Source organism: Carcharodon carcharias, chromosome 11 (genome assembly GCF_017639515.1).
Source record: "Carcharodon carcharias isolate sCarCar2 chromosome 11, sCarCar2.pri, whole genome shotgun sequence".
NCBI lineage: Eukaryota > Metazoa > Chordata > Chondrichthyes > Lamniformes > Lamnidae > Carcharodon > Carcharodon carcharias.
Window position 1 is genome coordinate 88,426,007 of NC_054477.1, and position 24,678 is coordinate 88,450,684.

At 41.5% G+C, this 24,678-nt stretch overlaps 1 protein-coding gene across 1 annotated transcript in view; it reads right to left on the reverse strand.

Moving 5' to 3' along the window:
* The window catches only part of grm5b (glutamate receptor, metabotropic 5b), a 700,030-nt gene that overhangs the window by 420,110 nt on the left and 255,242 nt on the right, over positions 1–24,678 (reverse strand). Inside the window, exon 2 of the mRNA XM_041199276.1 lies at positions 23,602–23,851. Within this exon, the coding sequence (XP_041055210.1) occupies positions 23,602–23,851 (250 nt within the window). The remainder of the gene's footprint in view (positions 1–23,601; positions 23,852–24,678) is intronic.

Here is a 24,678-nt window from a genome sequence, read left to right on the forward strand (position 1 = left end):
ATCCTCAAAGTGAAGACAGGATTTTATCTCCACAAGGACTGTGCGATGCTCACTCCTACCGATACTGTCATAGACAGATACATCTGTGGCAGGCAGGGTTGGTGAGCATGAGGTCAAGTATGTTTTTCCCTCTTGTTGGTTCTCTCAACATCTGCCGCAGACCCATTCCTTTATTTCTTTTTCCTTTAGGACTCGGCCAGCTTGGCCTGTGGTGGTGCTACCGAGCCACACTTGGTGATGGACATTGAAGTCCTCCATGCAGAGTACATTCTGCATCCTTGTCACCTTCAGTGGTTCCTCCAAGTGATGTTCAATATGGAGGAGTACTGATTCATCAGCTGATAGATGTGGTACATGGTAATCAGCAGGAGGTTTCCTTGCCCATGTTTGACCTGATGCCACGAGACTTCATAGGGTCTGGTGTCAATATTGAGGACTCCCAGGGCAACTCCCTCTGACTGTATACCACTGTGTCGCCACTTCTGCTGGGATGGTGATGGTAATGTCGGGGACATTATCTGTAAGGTATTATTCCATGAGTATGACTATTTCAGGTTGTTGCTTGATTAGTCTGTGAGGCAGCTGTCCTGATTTTGGCACAAGCCCCAGGTGTTAGTAAGGAGGACTTAGGGCTGGGTTTGCTGTTGTCATTTCCGGTGCCTAGGTCGATGACGGGTGGTCCATCCGGTTTCATTCCTTTTTATTGACTTTTAGGGGTTTGATACAACTGAGTGTCTAGCTAGGGATTTCGGAGTCAACCACATTACTGTGGACCTAGAGTCATGTGTAGGCCAGACCAGGCGAGGGTGGTAGATTTCCTTTCCTAAAGAACATTAGTGAACCAGATGGGTTTTTACAACAATCAACAATGGTTTCATGGTCATCGTTAGACTTTTAATTCCAGATTTTTATTGAATTCAAATTCCACCATCTGCTGAGCATTACCCTGGGCCTCTGGTTTACCAGTCCAATGACAATATCATTATGCCACCTGCCAGTTGCATGGTCTTTTAAGCAATGCTAGTGCTGGGTCCTTCTTGCAGATTAAAGCTTGTTGTTTTCAGAATGACATGCAAATTTGTTAGCTGAATCTGCATGGTTGAGATTAGATATCCTCGTGTTGCAACAGCTGGTTGGACAGTATGATGTCAGGATAGAACTCCTTCACAGCCTTCTGGAGCAAGGTGGAGATGCCTTATGAAGACAGCACATGGGCTACACTGGAAATGGTCACGAGCACAGCACATCCCAACAAAATGGCACTAAGCCTCTGGAACCATCTCCAATTGCACTATGGAAATAAAATTTGCTACCCTTATGTTTTGTGGGTTTGCAATGTACCTAAAAGTATGTTAGTGTAACCCTAGTGTAACTCTCGATTACAAGGTCCAGGTAAGGATGGCTTGTGGAGGCAAAATTCCATCGTCACATTGAGGACAGCCACATCGTGTTGCATGACACTCACACTGTGCTAAGTGGAACAGATTCAGAGCAGATCTAGCAGCTCAAAATTGGGCATCCAGAAGGTATACTGGGCCATCAGTAGTCTTACTTAGACTTCGAGGCTTTCCCATGTATTGTGATACATGAGGCAGACAAAGCACATGCTTATGTTTGTTTCCATGGCTAACTTTTCCTAGTTCAGATTGCCAGCTTGCTACCAGAGGCTACAGCTTGTGAGTTGCCACTTTGCATCAAGCGTGGCTGACCAAGAGATCTTCTGCTCTTACACCTGCCATAGGCTTATTGAAAGGATTTACAGGTTGACAATCAACTTCTTTGGCCAGGTAATGAACACATCAAGTCCTGGTATGGATCCAAACCTCAAGCTTCTGGCTCAGAGGCAGGGACTCAACCACTGCACCATAAAACCTCAATATCAGTAGTAATACTAGAATTGTAATCAACCACAATCTGTAACCTCAGGGGCCGGCACATTCCTCACTCTAGCAATGCCATCAAGCCAGGGGAACCTTTTCAATGAGGGGTGTAGAAGAGCATCCCAGGAGAAAACAAGACACACATAAAATGGGGTGCCAACCTGATGAAGTTAGAACACAGCACTACATGCATGCAAAGAGCGGAAACAGCATGCTATAAACAAAGCTTAGTGATACCACAACAACGGATTAGATCAAAGCTCTACAGTCCTGCCACATCCAGCCATGAATGGTGGTGGACAATTAAACAACTAACCAGATGAGGATGCTCCACAAATATCTCCACCCTCAATGACGGGGGAGCCCAGCACATCAGTGCAAAAAATAAGGCTGAAGCACTTGTAACCACTATCAGTCAGAAGTGCTGGGTGGATGATCCATCTCAGCCTCCTCCCAAGGTCCCTAGAGTCACAATGCCAGTCTTCAGCCAATTTGATTCACTTCATGTGATATCAAGAACCAGCTGAGCGTATTGGATGCAGCAAAGAGTTTGGGCCTCAACAACATCCCAGATGTAGTGCTGAGGGCTTGTGCTCCAACACAAGCTGCATTTCTACCCAAGCTGCTTCAGTATGGGTACTAGGTTGGCATCTACCCAACAATGTGAAAGATTGCCCAAATATTTTCTGTCCACAAAAAGGAGTACAAATCCAATCCAGCTAATTATGCCCATCAGCTTACTCACAATTATCAGTAAAGTGATGGGAGGTGTTGTTGATAGTGGTATTAAGTGGCATTTAATAATAACCAGCTCCCTGATGCTCAGTTTAGTTTCTGCCATGACCACTCAGCTCCAAACCTTATTATAACCTTGGTCCAAACATGGGCAAAAGAACAGAATTCAGTGGGTGAGGTGAGAATGACAGCATTTGACTATAGTCATTGGGAACCAAGGGAAATTCTCTCCAAAGAATGGAGTCATACTGAGCATAAAGGAAGATGGTTGCGGTTGTTGGAGGTCAATCATCTCAGCCTCTGGATATTGCTGTACGAGTTCCTCAGGTTAGAGCCCTTGGCTGAAGCTGTGCCATCCATAGCCTTCCCATCAAGAGATCAGAAATGGGGATGTTCATTGATGACTACACAGTCTTCAGTGTCAGTTGTAGTTCCTCAGTCTGTGCCTAAGTGCATCAAGACCTGGACAACATTCAGGCCAAACAGCAATTAACAGCCATGCCACACAAATGTTAGGCAGTGATCATCTCCAACAAGACATGGCCTAACCACCCCTCCTTGAACTTTAAAGGAATTACCATTGTTGAATCCTGCACCATCGACATCCTGAGGGGGGGGGGGACGGGGGGGTCTCCATTAATAGACCATTTAAATGGCCCAACCACATAATAGTGAGCAATTAGAGAGTAGTTTAAAGGCAAGGTATTCAAGAGTGAGTGACTCAGTTTGGCAAAATACTCTCCACTGGCCTGGATGAGTACAGCTTCAACAACATATCTACTACTTTAACTTACAGAAGAAGTATTTAATGTGATTTTTAAAAATTTCTTCATGGGATTTGGGTGGTGCTGACAAGGCCAGCATTTATTGTCCATCCCTAATTTCCTTTGTGAAGATGGTGATAAACTGTCTCTTCCAATACATTTAGTTTGATTGGCCATTTCAGAAGGCAGCTAAGAGTCAACCACAATGCAGTGGATCTAGAGTCACATATAGGCCGGACCAGGTAAAGCAGGCAGATTTCCTTCCCGAAAGAACATAATGGAGCCAGATGATTTTTTATGACAACCTGGTAGTTTTCTGGTCACCAATACTGATACAAATTTTTATATCAGATTTATTTGAAAAACTGAATTTAAATTTCCTAGCTGAAGTTATGGGATTTTGACTCGTGTCTCCAGATCATTAGTCCGGGGGGGTCTCAGGATTTCTAGATCAGTAACATAAGCACTTTGCTGCTGCACAATTTTTGAGTTTGGCTATCCATTTGATGGCCTGCTAAGATGCTGAGTGGGGAAATGAACCACCTCTCACAATGGATCTTAAGGGGCAGCTTGATATGATGTGCTTCATAATCTGGGTCATTGATGAGATATTGGTTCTATATGCTGCATGTGACCCACCTAGACAGTAGGCTGATGCCAGTTGTACAAATATTAGCTGCTGTTGGGCCATTGTGATTCTTGGTGGATTTTTGGAGTCTTCGTGAATAGGAAGGTCTGTAGTTGGGCCATTGTGATTTTCTTGGTGGATTTTTGGAGTCTTTGTGAATAGGAAGGTCTGTATTGCTCATGATTTTTTCTGTTTCACAAGGCACAATGGTATTGTGGTAGATGGGAAGCTGGGCAATCTGGGAGACCACAGGGAACCATTCAGTTGGAGTGAATTTGAGCTTCCCTGACACACTGCTCATGGTGGTGTTGAGCTACCTGACCATGATCCTCATCCCGCCCATGAAAGAGGTTTCCTCAAAAATCGAAAGGTCGCTTTGCCTTTTCTCCTGCCCGCCAATCATAAGGTTTGACTGGAGTGGAAAAATTCAGTTAATTTATTAATGGGCTTGACAGCCCTCTTAATTGTTGTGCTGCCAATTCCCACACGCAGCTGCTGACCAAAATATTGCGAGTGCATGATGACATCGGGACGCCCAGCCAACATCATTTCGCGCTTTTTCGTGTTCGTGCGTGTCGAGCATGTGTCTACAAGCTGAGGTGAATATTCAGCCCAAAGAGTTAGAAAGTGAATTAAAAAGCAGGAAGTCAAGAGCAGTAATCTCAGGGTTACTCCCAGTGCCACGTGCTAGTAAGCATAAGAATAGGAAGGTTGAGCTGTTCAACATGTGGCTGGAGAAATGAAGTAGGAGGGAGGGTTTTAGATTTCTGAGGCTTTGGGACCTGTTCTGGGGCAGGTGAGACCTGTACAAGAAGGATGGATTAAACCTTAACAGGACTGGGTCTAATGTCCTCGCCGGGAGGTTTGCTAGTGCTGTTGCGGAGGGTTTAAACCAGATTGGCAAAGGTACGGGAACCTGAGGGGAAAATTCAGAAATTGGAGTGGAGAAAAACTGGCAGCGGGAAGTAGAAAAGTATTAACTGATAAGGAGGATATGTCAGAGAATAGTATCAAGGCAAGTAGAATACTTGGATATAAAAGCAAAAAACTGCGGATGCTGGAAATCCAAAACAAAAACAAAAATAAAAGTACCTGGAAAAACTCAGCAGGTCTGACAGCATCTGTGGAGAGGAACACAGTTAATGTTTCGAGTCCGTATGACAATTCAACAGAACTAAGGAAAAATAGAAGAGAGGTGAAATATAAGCTGGTTTGGGGGTGGGGGGGACAGGTAGAGCTGGATAGAGGGCCAGTAATAGGTGGAGATTGCCTAAAGATGTCATAGACAAAAGGACAAAGAGGTGTTGATGATGGTGATATTGGCTAAGAAATGTGCTAATAGGTGACATTAAGGGTGGAAAGCAGGACGAGCAAGGTACAGATAGCCCTAGTGGGGGTGGGATGGGGTGAAGTGTTCGAAATAGGCTTAAAGATAGAGACAAAACAATGGATGGAAATACATTTAAAAATAATGGAAATAGGTGCGAAAAGAAAAATATATATAAATTATTGGAAAAAAGGGGGATCAGAAAGGGGGTGGGGATAGAGGAGAGAGTTCGTGATCTAAAGTTGTTGAACTCAATACTCAGTCTGGAAGGCTGTAAAGTGCCTATTCGGAAGATGAGGTGCTCTTCCTCCAGTTTGCATTGAGCTTCACTGGAACATTGCAGCAGGCCAAGGACAGACATGTGGGCATGAGAGCAGGGTGGTATGTTGAAATGGCAAGCGACAGGGAGGTCTGGGTCATGCTTGTGGACAGACCGAAGGTGTTCCGCAAAGCAGTCACCCAGTCTGCGTTTGGTCTCTCCAATGTAGAGGAAACCGCATTGGGAGCAGCAAATGCAGTAGACTAAATTGAGGGAAGTGCAAGTGAAATGTTGCTTCACTTGAAAGGAGTGTTTGGGCCTTTGGACGGTGAGGAGCGGGGAAGTAGAGGGGCAGGTGTTGCACCTTCTGCGGTTGCATGGGAAGGTGCCGTGGGATGGGGTTGAGGTGTAGGGGGTGATGGAGGAATGGACCAGGGTGTCCCGGAGGGAACTATCCCTGTGGAATGCCGCCGGGGGTTGAAAGGAAGATGTGTTTGGTGGTGGCATCATGCTGGAGTTGGCAGAAATGGCAGAGGATGATCCTTTGAATACTTGGAGAGTTTGATAGAATTAGAGTAGGCAACAAAAAGTCATTAGATAGGGTCAGAATAAGGTTGGAAGTATAAAAGCCTAAATCAGGCTCAATGTGCATGTATGTGAACACACAGAGTGTGGTTAATAAGACTGGTGAACTACAGACATAGGTTGACAAATGAGATTATGATATTATTGCTATAACAGAGACCTGGCTCAAAGAAGGGCAAGACTGGGTATTAAATATGCCTGGGTACATGGTGTTTCTGAGGGACAGGAGAGGAACAAAGTGGGTGTGGGGGGTTGCAGTGGCAGTATTAATTAAAGATTAAAAATTACAGTACTGGAGAAAAAGGATGTTCCAGAGGGGTCAAGAACGGAATCTCTCTGGCTAGAAGTAAGGATTGAAAAGGGTACAAAAACATTGATCGGTGCAGTATATAGACCACCAACTAGTGGAAGGGATGTAGAGAAACAAATTTGCAAAGAAATTACAGAGGTGCAAGAATTATAAAGTAATTATAATGGGGGACCTAAATTATCTAAATATAGACTGGGATAGGAATAGTGCAAAGCAACAAGAAGGACGAGAGTTCCTGGAATGTGTTGAAGATAATTTTCTGCAACCGTATGTTTCCGACCCAATGAGAGTTCAGACACTGTTGGACCTGGTTTTGGAAAATGAATTGGCCCAAGTGGGTCAGATATCAGTGGGAGAGCATTTAGGGGACAGTGACCATTGTATCATAAGGTTTAGGTAGGCCATGGAAAAAGACAAGGAACAATCCAGAGCAGGGATAATTAATTGATGGAAAGCCAAGTTCGATGAGATGAGAGCAAAGCAAAATACTGCGGATGCTGGAAATCTGAAACAAAAACAGAAAATGCTGGAAAAACTCAGCAGGTCTGACAGGATCTGTGGAGAGAGAAACAGACTTAACGTTTCAAGTTCACATGACCCTTCTTCAGAGCCACAGAGAAGCAGAAATGTGATGAAATTTATAATGTTTAAGGTGGGTGGGACAGGTGAAGCTGGATAGAAGGCCAGCGATAGGTGAGGGCAAAGCAGAGATTGACAAAGATGTCATGAACAAAAGGACAAAGGGAATGTTAATGGTAGTGGTGAGGGCTGAAAATTGTGCTGATAGTGGTAGAGGTAAAATAGAATGTGATAATAGCGGAACAAGGGTAAGCATTCTGAAAAGAACAACATGTACCCTTGTTCCGCTATTATCACATTGTGCTTTCTTACCTTTGCCACAATCAGCAGAAAGAGTAGGGCCGATTAGGGATAAAAACGGGGATTTTCACGTGGAGGCAGGAGAAATAGCAGAGGTGTTAAAAGAGTACTTTGCATCTGTCTTTGCAAAGAAAGAAGATGCTACCCAGATCAAGGTGAGAGAGGAGGTAATTTATACACTGGAAGAATTTACAATTGAGAAAGAGGAGGTGTTAGAGAGGCTATCTTAACTTAAGATAGATAAGTGTCATGAAACTCATTTTTCACAATATTACTGTAGGCTTATGGGTGTGAGTGTGGCCGTGCAGCATCTTGAAAGATATGCCATGTAAAGCAACCTTAGAGGAAAGCCTCTAGCCACTTTTGCAGAAGTCTGCTGTGTCCTTTAACTAAAGTTGTGTTAAAAGCCTTTGGAATTCCACTGTTGAGTGGGTGCTGTGGTAACCTTGCTAGAATGTCTATTTAAATTTAAAATCTGTTTTTGACTGTTGCCTTAAAGAGGGTATGTATTTTGGAGTCAGGTAAATTAGGAATTTTGGGATTTGTTATAATACCAAGTAACTGTAATCTCATGTATGTGTTTGAATTCTTTTCTTTTGTTAATAAATGTTTTAATTTAATTTTTAAAATCGCTAAATGTGTTAGTAGACTCGCTACTTCTGAATTCAGTGCGTAAATCTTCTCATAATAAATATAAATTATAAAACTGTTGTGATAGCATGGCCATGATTCCTTTGTGGATTTGGTCTACCTGGCACATATCACCTACCACATCATAACAATAAAGTACAAGGACTGAATAAGATGCATCTAAGGGTACTGAGGGAAGTGAGAGCAGAAATTGCAGAGGCACTAGTGATAATCTTCCAGTCTTCCTTAGGCACAGGATTGGTGCCAGAGGACTGGAGAATTGTGACTGTTACATCTTTGTTCAAAAGGGGGTGCCAGGATAAAGCTGGCAACTACAGACCAGTCAGTTTGACTTCGGTGGTAGGGAAACTTCTGGAAATTATAGTTCGGGACAAAATCAATAGTCACTTAGACAAGTGCAGGATAAATAAGGAAAGCCAGTATGGATTCATTAAGGGAAAATCATATTTAACTAACTTGGAGTTTTTTGAGGAGGTAACAGAGAAGATCGATAAGGGTAACACTGTTGATGTGGTATATATGGATTTTCAAAAGGCATTTGTTACAATGTCACACAACAGACCTGTGAGCAAAATTCGAGCTCATGGAATAAAAAGGAAAGTAGGCACTTGGATAAGAAATTGACTGAGTGACAGGGAACAGAGAATAGTGATAACTGGTTGTTTTTCAGGTTGGAGGAAGGATTGTAGTGGAATGCACCAGGGATCAGTGTTGGGACTCTTGCTCTTCCTGATGGATATTAATGTCCTAGACTACGGTGTTCGGGGCATGATTCCAAAATTTGTAGATGATACAAAGATTGGAAACATAATCCACTGTGATGAGGATGGCCTTGAACTTCAAAAAGACATTGACATGTTGGTGGCTTGGGCAGACAATGGCAGATGAAGTTCATTGCAGAGAAGTGTGAGGCGATTCATTTTGGCAGGAAGAATGGTGAGACAATATTGATTAAAGGGAGAAACTCTAAAGGAAGTGCAGGAACAGAGGGACCTTGGTGTATATGTACATACGTCATTGAAGATGGCAGGGCATGTTAAGAGAGCAGTTAATAAAGCATATAGTATCTTTGGCTTAATTAATAGGGGCATTGAGTACAAGAGTAAGGAGATCATGTTGAACTTGTATAAGACACTAGTTAGGCCTTATCTGGAGAACTGTGTCCAGTGCTGGGTGCCATACTTGAGGAAGGATGTGAAGGCCTAGGAGAGAGTACAGAGGAGATTCACAAGAATGATTCCAGGGATAAAGAACTGTAACTATGAGGATAGATTGGAGAGATGGGTCTGTTTTCCTTGGAGAAAAGAAGGCTGAAAGGAAACTTGATAGAGGTATTCAAGATCCTGAGGGTAATGGACAGATTAACTAGTGAGAAACTGTTCCCACTCAAGAGAGCGTCAAGAACTAGAGGGCATGGATTCAAAATAATTGGCAAAAGGACTACAAGTAATGTGAGGAAAAATATTTACACCCAGTGATTCTGTGATTTTCAGCACAATAAGTCTAACATAAGAATGGTCCACGGTCAGTTTTAACTGTTGTGTCTTTACTATTTGGAAAAATACAAGAACATTTTTATAATTCCTATTTTTTTTTATCATATTACTCTTGTGGATACATTAGAGGGATTATATTAACAATGTTGGAAATAACAACAAATGAGTGATCCCAATCTAACGGCGCAGAGAATGTATCTAAATTATTAACAATCCAATGTGTTTATGGATATATGTTGATTATTTTCAGTCAGTTTCTAGTACTGCTGATTGGTTCATGTTAACTATATGCAATCACAGGCCATTCAGATCATTAGAAAATAAATTCGACCTTCTTTCAGGCTATTATGACAGTTTCTCATTCCTCTTATAGTAAAGCTTCATCCCAGGTAATTAATCTATACTCCACCAGCTCTGCACCTTCCCACTTCCTTTTCCAATCTAACCCTGAATATGTCAGAAGCTCCCCATCAACTCTGAATCTTTACATCTAACCATAAGTGCAGCAGCCACTTGTTCATCTGACCCAGCCCACGCCAGTCCCACACAACTGTGAATGTAAACAGAGTACGTACTGGTTAACAATTAAATATTAATGAAGTGGCATGGTTAGTTATTATTTTTATCAGCTACAACTTGTGTTCTTTCTGACTTGGTTTATGTAAGGCACGTGCAATGTAATTTTCACCTCACAACCAGTTGTGTGCCATAACCATCCCACTCTCCTCTTGGTGAAGCCAGCAAACAGCAGTGGGCTGCGCATTTGGCATTTGCAGCTTGCCAAGAAAACATTAATGAGGCATAAATTGGAAGTGGTCCAGGTATCCCAACTGCTGCATTGATTGGCTACATCACTGATATTGCAGCCATTTAGCATCCAACCTAAAAGTCTTCCCTGAAAGATTTCAAAATGATATGCTAACTTTTTAAAAATTATTTCTACACATGTTAAGCCAGGATGTGAAGCAATGCTTTCCCTGGTTCCACAACAATTCTGCAGGCTACTGCTAATCCAACCTCATACCCCTCCAGTTCATATTCCCCCAACTCTCCAGGGTCTATCTGCAGGTTAGCTCAGCATCGGAGCTGGGTGATTTTCCTGACAGCCCAATGAGCAAGTTGCATCTAGATGCTGAATTGGGGTCTGCAGCTCACAGATTTCATGCAGGTGAGACCCAATCTCAATTTCTAGTGAGCTACGGGTCAATAATGTCAGATGTTCCCTTTGTGATACCTATTTCACATTGCTTTCCAGCCACACCAATTTTTCAGCTAGTTGCTCCTGTGAAAGTGGCTTCTGTCTGGTAGATGGAAGGTTGCTGTTGCTCAGATAGAGACTGTTCAAGACCATTAGGCGCTTGGGGTTGAGAGGATCCAGTTGTAGACTGCAAAAACTCAGTGGCTGTAAGCTCAGTCTGGTGAACTTGGCTTTCTAACTGTAGAATGGACACTAATTGAGAGGGTAGTGAGGCTGCCGATTTGTTGTCAGAGGAGACTAAGCATTTCCATTGTATGACTGCCCCTGTTATTGAGTTAAAGTTAAACACTCCTATTGATATGCAGATTGTAGAAAATCTAAGGTGTGATTGAAGCCTGGATTCTTTTGGGTATCGTAGGCTGTCCAGTGCACAGGAAGCGGTGGAGTCCACAGCATGCCAATATGCGCATCCTGAAGAGATGCTACAACAACAACATATATATATATATATATATATATATATATAGCACTTTTAATGTAATAAAACACTCCAGGCCCTTCACAAGAGCATTATAAAACAATGTATGACACCGAGCCACATAAGGAGATATTAGGTCACATAACTAAAAGTTTGGTCAAAGAGATGGGTGTTAAGGAGTGTTTGAAAGGAATTAAGTGAGGTGGAGAGGTGTAAAGAGGGAATTTCAGAGCTTGGGGCCTAGGCTACTGAAGGCACAGTATCAATGATGGAGAGATTCAAATCAGGATGCACAAGTGGCCAAAATTAGAGGAGTGCAGATATCTTGGAGGGTTGTGGATCTGGGGGAGTTTACAGAGATAGGAAGGGGCAAGATCATGGAGGGATTTGAAAACAAGTGTGAGAATTTTAAAATCAATTTGCCAATGTAGGTCAGGGAGTACATCGGTGATAAGGGAACAGGACATGGGAGACCAACCACCAGCTGCAGCATTCACTGAGCATACACACCATAGTTAACTTCAGAGTGTCATGCCATGTGTCAAAATTCCACACAAGTTGGCAACAGATTCCTCTACCACCTCCGACATGGAGCAGTAATTACCAGGATGAATATATTCAGCATTACCGGTGCACAGAAAGGATTTGTCATTTAAAATGTGGGTTCCGCTTCAGCAGAGCTAAGACTCAATTTGACTTCCAATGTGTCATTTTCTGGGTTGTCCTGTCCACTTGCAGCTTCTCCTGCTGACTGTTACTCTTTGACCCCTCTAACTCATTATTTATATCATTGTAGGGGGCAGGAGGGCAATTTCTATATTGGTGTTTGGAAAGATACAAATTAGTGAGAATGCATCTTTCAGAGAATTGGCTTCACTCTCCATGCACTGCTAGGCTTGAATGTTCTAACTGACTTAGAGAAAGGGTAAAGAGGCAAAGGAAACCACAGAATGGTAAGGATTAGCAGATGAGTAACAACGCAGTAAAGCACCAAGTATTGTGTGTGTGAGAGAGTGCATGAGCTAGTAAACAAAGTGTAAAGAGGAAGGGAAAATGCCCAGCTGTGTGTTAACTCCATCTATAATACTGCATATCTTCCTTCTGCCAATGACATCCATAGCAGTATTCTCCATTCTCCAAAGTTATTAGCATGGAAGAACTTTCTCCTATTCTTGAGGTTTCTCCCCAATTACTTACCAGTCTCTTCTGCAAAACAGTGGGAAGGGGTTAGCTTATGCCCCTTTGAATGGTTTTGAAGATTTGTAAGGCAGCTTAGCATAATATGTATGGTAAGAGGAAAAAGCAGCAACTGTGAGCAATAGGGTTAACTCATCGAGAAGGCAACAGCAAGTAGCAGGTGTTGAGTGTGTGGGTTTAACTCTAAGAAGAGGTAGTGAAGTGTCCTATAGTGATTGCAAGGAATGTTTATAAAGTTGAATTGAAGGATTGCTAGTGATTTTCTTTATTCTTTCAAGGGATGTGACCATCACTGACAAGGCCAGTATTGGTTGCTTATCCCTAATCACCCTTGGAAGGTGATAGTGATGATGGTGAATGTCAAGGGGAGGTGGCTAGATTCTCTCTTGTTGGATATGGTCATTGCTTGGCACCTGTGTGGCATGATGGTTACTTGCCACTTATTAACCCAAGCTTGAATGTTATCCAAGTCTTGCTGCTTATGATCATGGACTGCTTCACTATCTGAGGAGTTGTGAATGGTACTGAACACCATGTATTCAGCAGCGAACCTCCCCATTTCTGACTTCGTGATGGAGGGAAGGTCACTGATGAAGCAGCTGAAGTTGGTTGGGCCTAGGACACTACCCTGAGGAACTTCTGCAGCGATGTCCTAGAACTGAGATAGGGTTAAAGTTTGATGGTGAAGGGCTGTGTAAAATGTCTGAAGTGGGATCTTACCTTAGAAATCTTGGGAAGATTGTTAAATTGCTTCCTGCACTGGACCCAGATGCTAGGACCTATGTTAATGGTATTGACCTTTCCAGCTAGCTCTCTCCACTATTATTTATTAATAACTAATATTGACTAATGGGTGCTCATCACCCATCTGAAGGAAAGAAGACATCCTTCCATTCCTCACTTTCTCCACAATGACCTCCACAACAGCATATGAAAGTCAGGGTGGTCTGGTTGTTGTCATTGTGCTTGCTACTTCAGTAACACATGACTACTGAAAACTCGACCTCCCCTTTAAAAGTTGTAGGCTGACTTTCATAAAAAGCAGGTCTGCCCAATTTCCATCCATCCCAATAGTGAGCTGAGTATAAGCAGATAATTCACTCTGGCAATTCACTTCCTGTATGTGAAAGAGGCCCATCCATGAAAATCATCAAACCTCCTGCTGTCATCATCAAGCGTAGCGCAGCAAAGACCCAACCCATAACCTACCCTAACTGCGCCACAAATAGAAATTGTCTTGACATTTGTTGATTTGTGAATTTGAGGGTGCAGCCAGCTAACTGTTCATGGCAGCTCTTCAGATGATTGAAGCAAAAAACTGCAGATGCTGGAACTCGAAAACAAAAATAAAAATACCTGGAAAAACTCAGCAAGTCTGGCAGCATCTGCGGAGAGGAACACAATAACGTTTCGAGTCCATGTGACTCTTCAACAGAACTAAGTAAAAATAGAAAAGAGGTGAAATATAAGTTGGTTTAAGGGGGTTGGGATAGGTAGAGCTGGATAGAGGGCCAGTGATAGGTGGAGATAGCCAAAAGATGTCATAGATGAAAGGACAAAGAGGTGTTGAAGGTGGTGATATTATCTAAGGAATGTGCTAATTAAGGGTAGAAAGCAGGATAAGCAAGGTACAGATAGCTCTAGTGGGGGTGGGTTGGGGGGAAGGGAAGGGCTCGAAACAGGCTAAAAGGTAGAGATAAAACAATGGATGGAAATACATTTAAAAATAATGGAAATAGGTGGGAAAAGAAAAATATATATAAATTATTGGAAAAAAAAGGAGGGGATCGGAAAAGGGGTGGGGATGGAGGAGAGAGTCCATGATCTAAACTTGTTGAACTCAATATTCAGTCCGGAAGGCTGTAAAGTACCTCGACGGAAGATGAGGTGCTGTTCCTCCAGTTTGCGTTCAGCTTCACTGGAACAATGCAGCAGGCCAAGGACGGACAAATGGACATGAGAGCAGGGTGGAGTGTTGAAATGGTAAGTGACAGGGAGGTCTGGGTCATGCTTGCGGACAGACCGAAGGTGTTCTGCAAAGCAGTCACCTACTCTGCGTTTGGTCCCTCCAATGTAGAGGAAACTGCATTGGGAGCCACGAATGCAGTAGACTAAACTGAGGGAAATGCAAGTGAAATGCTGCTTCAGTTGAAAGGAGTGTTTGGGCCCTGGGATGGTGAGGAGAAGGGAAGTAGAGGGGCAGGTGTTGCACCTTCTGTGGTTGCATGGCAAGGTGCAGTGGGAGGGGGTTGAGGTGTAGGGGGTGATGGAGGAGTGGACAAGGGTGTCCCGGATGGAACGATCCCCGTGGAATGCCGCTAGGGGGGGGTGAAGGGAAGATGTGTTTGGTGGTGGCATCATGCTGGAGTTGGCGGAAATGGCGGAGGATGATCCTTTGAATGCGGAGGCTGGCGGGGTGATAATTGAGGACAAGGGGGACCCTTTCATGGTTCTGCGAGGGAGAGGAAGGTGTGAGGGTGGATGCGCGGGAGATGGGCCGGACACAGTTGAGGGCCCTGTCAACCACCGTGGGTGGAAAACCTCGGTTAAGGAAGAAGGAAGACATGTAAGAGGAACTGTTTTTGAAAGCGGCATCATCAGAACAGAAGCGACGGTTTTAGATCATGAACTCTCTCCTCCATCCCCACCCCCTTTCCGATCCCCTCCTTTTTTTCCCCAATAATTTATATAGATTTTTCTTTTCCCACCTATTTCCATTATTTTTAAATGTATTTCCATCCATTGTTTTGTCTCTACCTTTTAGCCTATTTTGATCCCTTCCTTTCACCCCACCCCACCCCCACTAGGGCTATCTGTACCTTGCTTGTCCTGCTTTCTACCCTTAATTAGCACATTCCTTGGATAATATCACCACCTTCAACACCTCTTTGTCCTTTCGTCTATGACATCTTTTGGTTATCTCCACCTATCACTGGCCCTCTATCCAGCTCTACCCGTCCCACGCCACCCCGCCCCCTTAAAGCAGCTTATATTTCAGATGCTGCCAGACCTGCTGAGTTTTTCCAGGTATTTTTATTTTTGTCTTCAGATGATTATTCAAATTAAAAACAAACAAGTTGTGTTAGAATTATAATTAGACATCTGGGCCACATTTGAATTGTAGTTGCCATGCTAGCATGACAATATCATCAGTTCAGCACGCTAATCTATTACTTATAGAACAAATAATAGAACTATTCTGTTAGTTGTATAGATGGGCTTTGCTTTTCTATTTTCTCTGTATTGAATGTGACTGTACTTTAAGTGCTGTCAGGTAACATGCCCAGCATTTTAGTAGTTTGAACACGTTGCCAGCCACCTTCAACTTTCATTTCAGGACATTAAACTGCTCCTGCTGGAGCCCATAAATTCAATCATAACAACAATGTATTTGCTGGTCCAGCTGCTTTATCTTTTTTATTGATCTACTGAGAAATTGAATCTATCAGAAGTTTACAAATCAGTGCTTTGTAGAATGGTGCATCAGTATTAAAGAGAACACAATCTGTCATGAATTTACACACAGTATTTATTATCCTCGTAGAGTACTGAATTATCAATATAAAAATGTAGCCATATACACTTTATGTACTATGCCTGTTATGAAACAAAACATGTTTTTAAGACTGTTTCATAAGGAGCAGATTCTACACAGGAATCTAATATGTAAAATATATTAATCTGTGACTCACATTCAGACTTAGTTTATGTAAAGGCTTGATATGGAAAAAATTAAAAACAGACCACAATCACAAAATTATGAATAAAAAGAAATATTGATTTTGAACTGTACTGATTTAAAGTCCTTATGTTATTTATGTCACTCATATTTTCTTCTTTTGATTGGCTATTGCGGTATTGCTACAGGTTCAGTGAAAGACCTTTATTGCATTCACACTTCTAGCAAGCGACCTCCATTTGCAACACAAACTTCATGGTGTACTGTAGCATTAATCTTTCCCTTCCCGCTTTTATAATTTTCATTCAATTAATTAAGAACTGCTAAGTACTAACTACATATTCTATCATATTAGAGAATGCTACATGAGTTGTCTCAATGGGTAGTGAAAGTGAGTTCAATTCATATTTTATGCTGTGTTCAGCTCAAGTTTTTAACTTTTCAGTTAGATTTTCCCTCCTTTGCAGTGTACTCTGGATAAGCTTTGGTTCTATCAAGACTGAAATAACTTCTTTTTATGCAGTGGATTTAATATGCAAGACATGCCAATGTGGATTATAAAGAAATCACATAAGTAATAGACACTGAGACATGGGAGATGGGTCAGGAAATGTAATTGAAGTCTAGACTAAATAGGTGCTTTTGAAAGAGGATAGAGAAATAGAGAGGTGGTGGGATTTAGTGAAGAAGTTCCAGAGAGAGGACTGACATTAATGTCAAGGGGTTCGAGACAAAGAACTGAAAGATATTGAAGGGATGTATGGCTGAAGGAATTGCAGAGGTCGTACATGACTGTGGAGAGATTTGAAGAAGAGACCATGGATTGGGGGACAGCAGCTGGTGTAGGTCAGTTGGGATGAGGATGAGAAGTGAGTAGGAATTAATGTAGATGGATACAATTTCGACAGGTTGAAACTGTGTAATGATAAGCAAGCAGTTGAGCAAAACATTTAACTTTCTTCTGATTTTCTTTATTTGCTATGAAAGATTCCATGTAGAGAATATTGGATAGTCATCAATACCATTTCTTAGGAGCTGTATCTGCAATAAGAACACCCAAAAAAGTGGCACTAACTCCACAGGAAAAAGTTATATAAGGACTGATAACATGCATGGAGATTTCAGCATGCAATTAACCTTTGCTTGTTTGTTATGTTGCAGGCAGCAAGCTAGCATATTGTTGTCTGCTGATTAAGATGATTGCACTGTTCGGTCCAGTGCTAAACATGATGCTGAGTGGCTAAATGTCTCAGCAGGGGACCCAAAGACATATGAGACTAACACCATTTTATAACTAGCAAGATAAATAGGACTGGCTTATTATGTTTATTTTTCCCAAAAGGAAAGAGGCCATATTTACAAGTTGAAAGATTTTTATATTATGGGAAAAGTAAATTTCTGAAGACATGTAGAGAGAGAGAAACATAGATAAAAAAGGGTGGCCGGGTAACATCGTAAGAGGTACACCATGTAAAGTAGCCACTTATGCAGAAGTCTGCTGTGTCCAGTAACTAAAATTGTATTAAAAGCCTTTGCGATCTCATTGTTGAGTGTGTGCTGTGGTAACCTTGTTGAATTGCTTATTTAAATTTAAAATCTATTTTGAAATGTTGCCTTAAAAGGGGTATGTAGTTGGGAGTCAAGTTAATTAGGAATTTGGGGATTTGTTATAATATCAAGTAATTAATCTTATGTCTGTGTTTGAATTCTTTTATTTTGTTAATAAATGTTTTAATTTAATTTTAAAATCTTTAAAGATATTATGCAAAACCATTGTGATAGCATGGCCAAGTTTCCCTTGTGGATTTGGTCAGCCTGGCGCATCATAACACTTTTTTAAGATAACAGTTCAACTTCCATGGCCCCATATTCACCAGCTGGAATGTGATGAATTGTCTCTAAAAGCCTGTTTCAGGTGGCCAGTTGGCTGAGTCTATGTTAATGAAACCTGGCCATTAAGATGGACCTCATGCAACAATTCCCAAGCAGCAGAACTGTGAATTCTGCTGGTTGATATGCCAGGGGTTAAAATTCCCCCTTATATTTAAGAACGCTTTGAAGGAATTGATATTCTGAGATGATGAACTGCCATCTCCTTTTCAGCCTGTCCTGGTCCCAACCTTTTCCTAATTCATTGGCAGAATTTCTTTGCTGTTGTAAATTTTATTTTCTGGTTTTCTAAAGACACTGACTCCCATTACAGTTTAGTTCTGCAAGTCACTGCTGCTCACTAATACCTCGTCTGAGCAGCTGTTCTTCATGAACAAGTCCAGACATTTAAACTTCGCTTTTAACCTAATACACTAGGTAAGAGCAAGGTTTGTCAGGTCAGATTCTGATTTATACCTCATACAATGTTTTGGTAGTACAGAGCCTTGGTCAGACCCGATTAGCAGGACCAAATTCAGATATGTGCGCTGAACCTCAGGCAAGATTGCCTCAGAGGGGGTACAACAAGAGATTCATCACAGTACCATGGCTTAAAGGGTTAAAGGTTGCATAAACTTGGCTTCTATTTCCTTGAGTTTAAAAGTTTGAGGGGTGATCCAATCAAAGTGTTTAATAAAATGGTGCAATTGAGTAAATATAGACAAATTGTTTCCTTCTGGTGGGGGGAACCCTGAACAAGATGACATAATCTTAAAATCAAAGCTAGGCCATTTAGCAGTAAATTTCAGAAGCACTTTCCACCACATTACCGATCAGGCATCTTAAGGCCCGGAGATAGTGTGATAAGCATGCTTCACCCATTTCTTCTTGAAAGTTGTAATTAGAGTACTACAACATGCATAGGATCCTAATTTGCTTATTTAAACAACTTTGTGCCTGTTTCGAATGCTCAGCTGAACACCTGGCTGAAAGACGCTTCAGGTAGCAAATGCAGTAAGTCAGAACCTCATTGGTACTGATATGGACCACGACCTCTGGCTGTTCACCCTCCACTTTCAGAATATACGGCAGCTGCTCAGTGACATTCTTGACCATGGCACCAGGGAGGCAACATACCATTCTGGTGTCACGTCTGCGGCTGCAGAAATGTCTATCTGTTCCCCTGACGATGGTCCCCTGATTAATTAAGGGAGCTTTCCCGACCGTATCAGGGTTAGGGTTAGGTTTAGGGCTACATCCGTTCCACACATCTGTTCCCTGACCCTCCTTCTCACTGCTGACCCTCTGGGCTTGCAACTTCTGCCACTTCCTGATCCTCCCACTCACTGCCAACCTTCTGGGATTGTGGCCTCTCCTGCTACTTGACCCATCCAGTTGCTGCAGACACTTCCTCAAGCTGAAACTCCTGCTGCCTCTGCACTCGCCGCTTCCCTCACCTGAACCCTTGCGTGAGCAAAGGCTCTGGGGCTGAGCAGCAAGAGGCAGGAAGAGCAGCTTCAACTTGCAGAAGGGTAAGTCGTAAACTGGAGAGGCAGTGGGGGTGGGGGTGGGGTCAGGGAGAGGAAAAGGATGTGGACAGGTGGGTCAGCAGTGAGACAGATTGTCAAGGAGTGGCAGAGGCCACTCCAAAGTGGTGCCGATTGGGTCACAGACCTCAGACCTGATGCAAGACAACATTAAGCTGAAACACCAGGTGAAAAACATGGATACGGGCCCACGTTAACTAGGTGCTCATTTGGAGTGGCAGTGTGGACATGATGGGCCGAATGGTCTCCTTCTGCACCATTAAAACTCTGTGATTCTGACGTTAAAGCGGAATGATTTAAAATGGGGCAACTTAGAACTGGGAGTTACTGTGTTGTACAAGAGCCTAGCAGATTTTCAACTGCTGGTCTCCTGCTTCGCAAGTGAGAAATGGCCTTACTGAACCTGTTTCTTTGGGGAACATGCGGGAAGGGGTGCATGAAACAATGAGAGCAAATTGTATCTGTACCATTGCATTTCACACAGTGACATGGCAAACGCCAAACAGAGAAAATATTTAGGATTGGATTTCCCCTTTGCTTTTATTCAGAACTGGGTTTTCTGAGCTCTGAAGCACTCTAATCTCCTACCAGTAGTGATAAAGTGGGTATTTTCATCACACTCAGTCAATTGTTATTCTATTAGTTGTATGTGACATTCAAAACTGTATTCTGTAAGAAGAAAGATTTCAGTCAGCAGTTAACCTGCCATCAAATCAATGGCAAGGTAAGTTTATAAGCATTTATCTGGGGCTACAACAAAGCTGCATCTGTATGGTAAGAACGTTTACTTTGAAGAAGAAAGTGAGTCTAGTGTACCAATGATCACCAGGTTTATACAATAGAGTTAAAACATTGATTGCTGGGATGATATCTGATGCTATTATTTCTTATTGTACTGTTAGACTTACAACCTTGACTACTTTTGCAAAATAATTTTAGGACACCCATATTGATGCTTAATGATGATAATTTTATGTAAAAGTATTTTAAACTGATATATTGCCTATTTCTTACAACTGCCACAGTGGATGGTTGGAAACAGCCCCACTTTTAAGTATTACATTTTAGAACAATAAAGCAATATTTAATGAAGTTCTGCTCGGAGATTACTTATCAATTATAGTAGGGTTGTATAAGTAGCTCCCAAATAGGAGCTGAGATTTAAAAAAAAAACAAAATTGAGTTTTATTTTTAAAAGGCAGGAAAACCTAGAGAGGGCTGTTCAGAAAGGAAATATCATTAATAGTCAGACCATGTGTCTCTTTACATTGCAGGGCACAAAACATTCAAATATTGCATTTAAAGCTCTTTGACAAATTGTTCATTGAGTACAATTTTATGGAAAAGAGTATATGTGTAAATTAGCTATATATTATTTATTATTATATGGCCAGGTGTCAAATTTTGAGCTATTTTTGTTACTGTAGCACAATGTCAAAATTTGTCTGAAGCACCTTGGGACATTTTTACTGTAGTAAAGGTGGGATATAAATGCAAGTTATTGTTGTTATTATAACCATGTCTCTTAAAAAAGGTTGTGAGAATTATTTAGATCAACTCTTACTCATGAAAGGAAATATCATTAAAACCGCATTTTCAACTACTGCTGTTAGCACAACTGACATGTTGACACAATTGGCAAGTTATAGTGTAACTGACTTCAAAAATGGAATATTATTTTCTCCTTTTCCAAACATGATTTGTAATCTGTTATTGTGGCAGGTTGTCTGACTGACCTTGAGGATTACCTGTCTAACAATATCCAGTGGAGCCAGTCATTGGCACCATTGATATCAGCAGACATCTCCACAAATAGACATCTGGGCTTTGTTTCTGAAAAACGCTCAGTACCAGTCTGATTTTCCACAGAGGTAATGTATGAAATAAGACAGACCTTATATATTGCAATGTTGTGCATGTGTGAACTATACAGTTCATCAATATTTGTATATTGTTTCCTGTTGCTTAGGAGCAATAGAAAATAATTACCTACAATACGAAACCATTACAATGTGTGAGAAATAATTTCAGTAATTGGCAATGTTAATAGAGCTGCAGTCTCTAATACCATTTTAGCGGTTAGAGGGACAGAATGTCATTGACCTGAAACATTAATTGTTTCTCTCTCCATGGTTGCTGCCTTGCCCATTGTGTGCTTCCAGCATTTTCTGTTTTGATTTATCCTAAACCTCTATTTTCTATTAGTCAGCTATTTTCGCGTCCATGATGTTCCATTTCCTCTTAATCTACAGCCTGAATGTTTTGCAACCAGTCTCCTGAAAGACATTTTATCAAATTTCTTTAAAAATCCAAAAGAACTACATCCACTGCATTTCCAGGAGTCTACTCATGAACAAATGAAGAAATGAAACCATTCTCAACAATCTCTCTCCTGAGACACTAGTCTCTGTCATAACACCTTCTCAAAGGCAATTAGGCATGGGCAACACATGCTGGCCTAGCCCAAGAATGAATATAAAAATAAGCTCTGTCCCCAGCAGCTCAATCCCCAAACTCTTTTTAACCCCCAGCCCAAAATCTTCAGTTTTCCACTTCCCTGAGCTCTTGTGGGTCCCTGCCCCACTTTCAGCCTCCCATGGTTTCAGCCCACCACCTCCACAAGATTCAATCCCTCCCCGTACCCACTCCCATCAACAATTTCAGGGCCACCAATTCCCAACCTCTCAACCCAATGATTACAGTTTCCAGTTTTTGTGTAATGGAGATTTCTTTACCCAGTATCCATAGTGGCAGAGAAACCTATCTATCCCCGTCCTCAAGAGGTGCAAGCATTCAGTCCCAGAGATAAAGTGAGTTCTCTGTTGCTTAACATGCTGGGTATAAAAATCTCAATCACACAAAAACCCTTTTTCCACCTGCTGTATCCTTACATTTACTTGACGATGTCCAGTATTTTAAGTTGCAAATGGACTTGTCATGAGCCTTAATTTTCTGTGACAAGTTTAACAGACATCTACTGTGCAAACCCTGCAAGTTCTTAAAAATAGCACAGTTGCTAAGGAGGAGTCATCATTTATATAAAGCAAGCAATGGAGTAGCATAATTCGACCAATAGTTCTGCAGATTCGCAACTCACAGTATAGCTCTTAAGCACCTAGACTTGTTGGTCAATTTGCACAGTGACAATGGCATGCAATGTAAATTCACCACTATTTCTCCTGGAATATATTATCTTCGCCTTTTTTTTTCCAGTCCAGCAATGCACTTTGATTATTTATTATTCTTTTTTATTTTCACACTGCACCTACATTGTGGTCAGTATCACCTAATGTTCTCCATATCTCATTCAGTTATTTATCACACATTTTTCCTAAAGTTAAATCAAGCACTTCCTTGTTGGGCTAAAAACATACTGACCTGGGGGGGTGAAAAAATATTTCCCCACTTCCTTCAAAATTTCTGCCCTGTTCTTCTGATCTCTCACCATAGCTTTCATAGAAGATCAGCAGAATTCCTGGTGATATGACATAAGTGGCCATTTATAGTCATTTATACTGCTTCTCTGGGGATTTATCATTCTTCCACTTAAATTGCAGCAGTAGATTGGGAGAATCCCTTCCAAATTTGCAGACTATTACCTTTATCCCCATCTATCCTGGGATATTTAAAATAACCCAATGTTATTCCCCCAGTTGCTCTGATACCTCTCTAAACTGTTGGCAAATTTCTCCTCTTTATCTTACATCTACTACTTGGTAATATTTAATCAATAACAATACCGCTTCCCATCCTCTCCCATAGCTCAATGTATTTATATCCATTAGTGGTAGAATACAAATAATGGTGTTGCATGTTGCAGACAAGCATGGTGGCAGCTGATAAGACAATAACATTGGGACCATATTGTGTATCTCAAAGCAGACAAATAGCAGTGCACTTCATTTGAGGGAAGCAATCTGATTTTATTGATCTACTCTGGACCAATCACTTAAATTAAAGCTGGCTCCCTCATCCAAAGTTTTGGAACTATCTGAGGTGAGCTGTTTTGTCTGCTGCTGTCATCATTATTTTTACAAACTCCTAAAGCCCCGGGGATCCTGACTTGAACCACACCAATATGTAAATATAAATTCAGTAAAGCCTGAGATCTCCACTTACCTGCCAATCAGCTGGAACTCTCCCATAGATCCAAGTCGCCTCATAGACATCAGCAGCCCTCTTATAGTCATGCCCTCACAAAAGCAAGCCACAACTCGCGCCTTTGGTAGTTGACTGCGCAGCTTCCTCAAAAGCTTATCAAAGCTCTGCTCCCCAGCATTGCTGTAGATTTTGTAGGAGTGAGCAATGCAGATTCCCTCTTTAGCTGCCATCTCTTTAAAAGCTTCCATGCCACTTTCTCCATAATTACCTACAAGACAAGCATTGGATGTCACTGTGCATCGACATTTAATCTCGGTTATATATATAAAAAAAAGCTGCTGCTATCTTATTCAAAGTTTAAGTGACTTCACTTATTGATCCTGTCACCAGTAATGTATAACCAATTATTTACTTCTGTTCATGTCAAAAGTTCACTTCCAAAGCTACATGAATTCAAGTAGGTCCATTTTTTTGTAAGTGTTAGAAATAACAATTCAAATTGCAGTGAATTTGCTAAAACAAATATCATTCTTTGTGAAGTGACTTTATTTGCATTGACTGACAATTTCACTGACAGTTTTCTCACATGAATAAAATATTCTAAACTGCATTTATATTTGCACCACAAATTACCATATTTAATTCACCAGTTACATTTATACTAGACAGACTATATACTACCTATTGCAAAGAAAATAAATATAAGTACACAAATATTAGCCATTGGAATATAGTTATAAATCTAAAAGTTAGACAAGTCTGAAATGCATCACAGTTACAGGAGTACTGAAAAACAGGTGTAGTACCTCACCTTTGACTCTTAAACATATAAACCTTGAATTTCCACAGTGTTCTCAGAAGTTCTGCCTTAATCTCAGCAGAAGGCCAGTGGAACCTCTGGAAAAAGAGTGTGAGTTGCCATTTTTATCTGTTTATATCATTCCACCAGGGGTTAATGTGATTTTTCCTCCAAAAGTATGGCAATAGGTTGAGGGAACTACTCCCCCCGCCATGGAAATTCAAAGTGATTGAAGAGATTTGAAAATTATGAAGGGTCTACATGGTGCGGATAGAGAAAAGTTATCTCCATTGGCA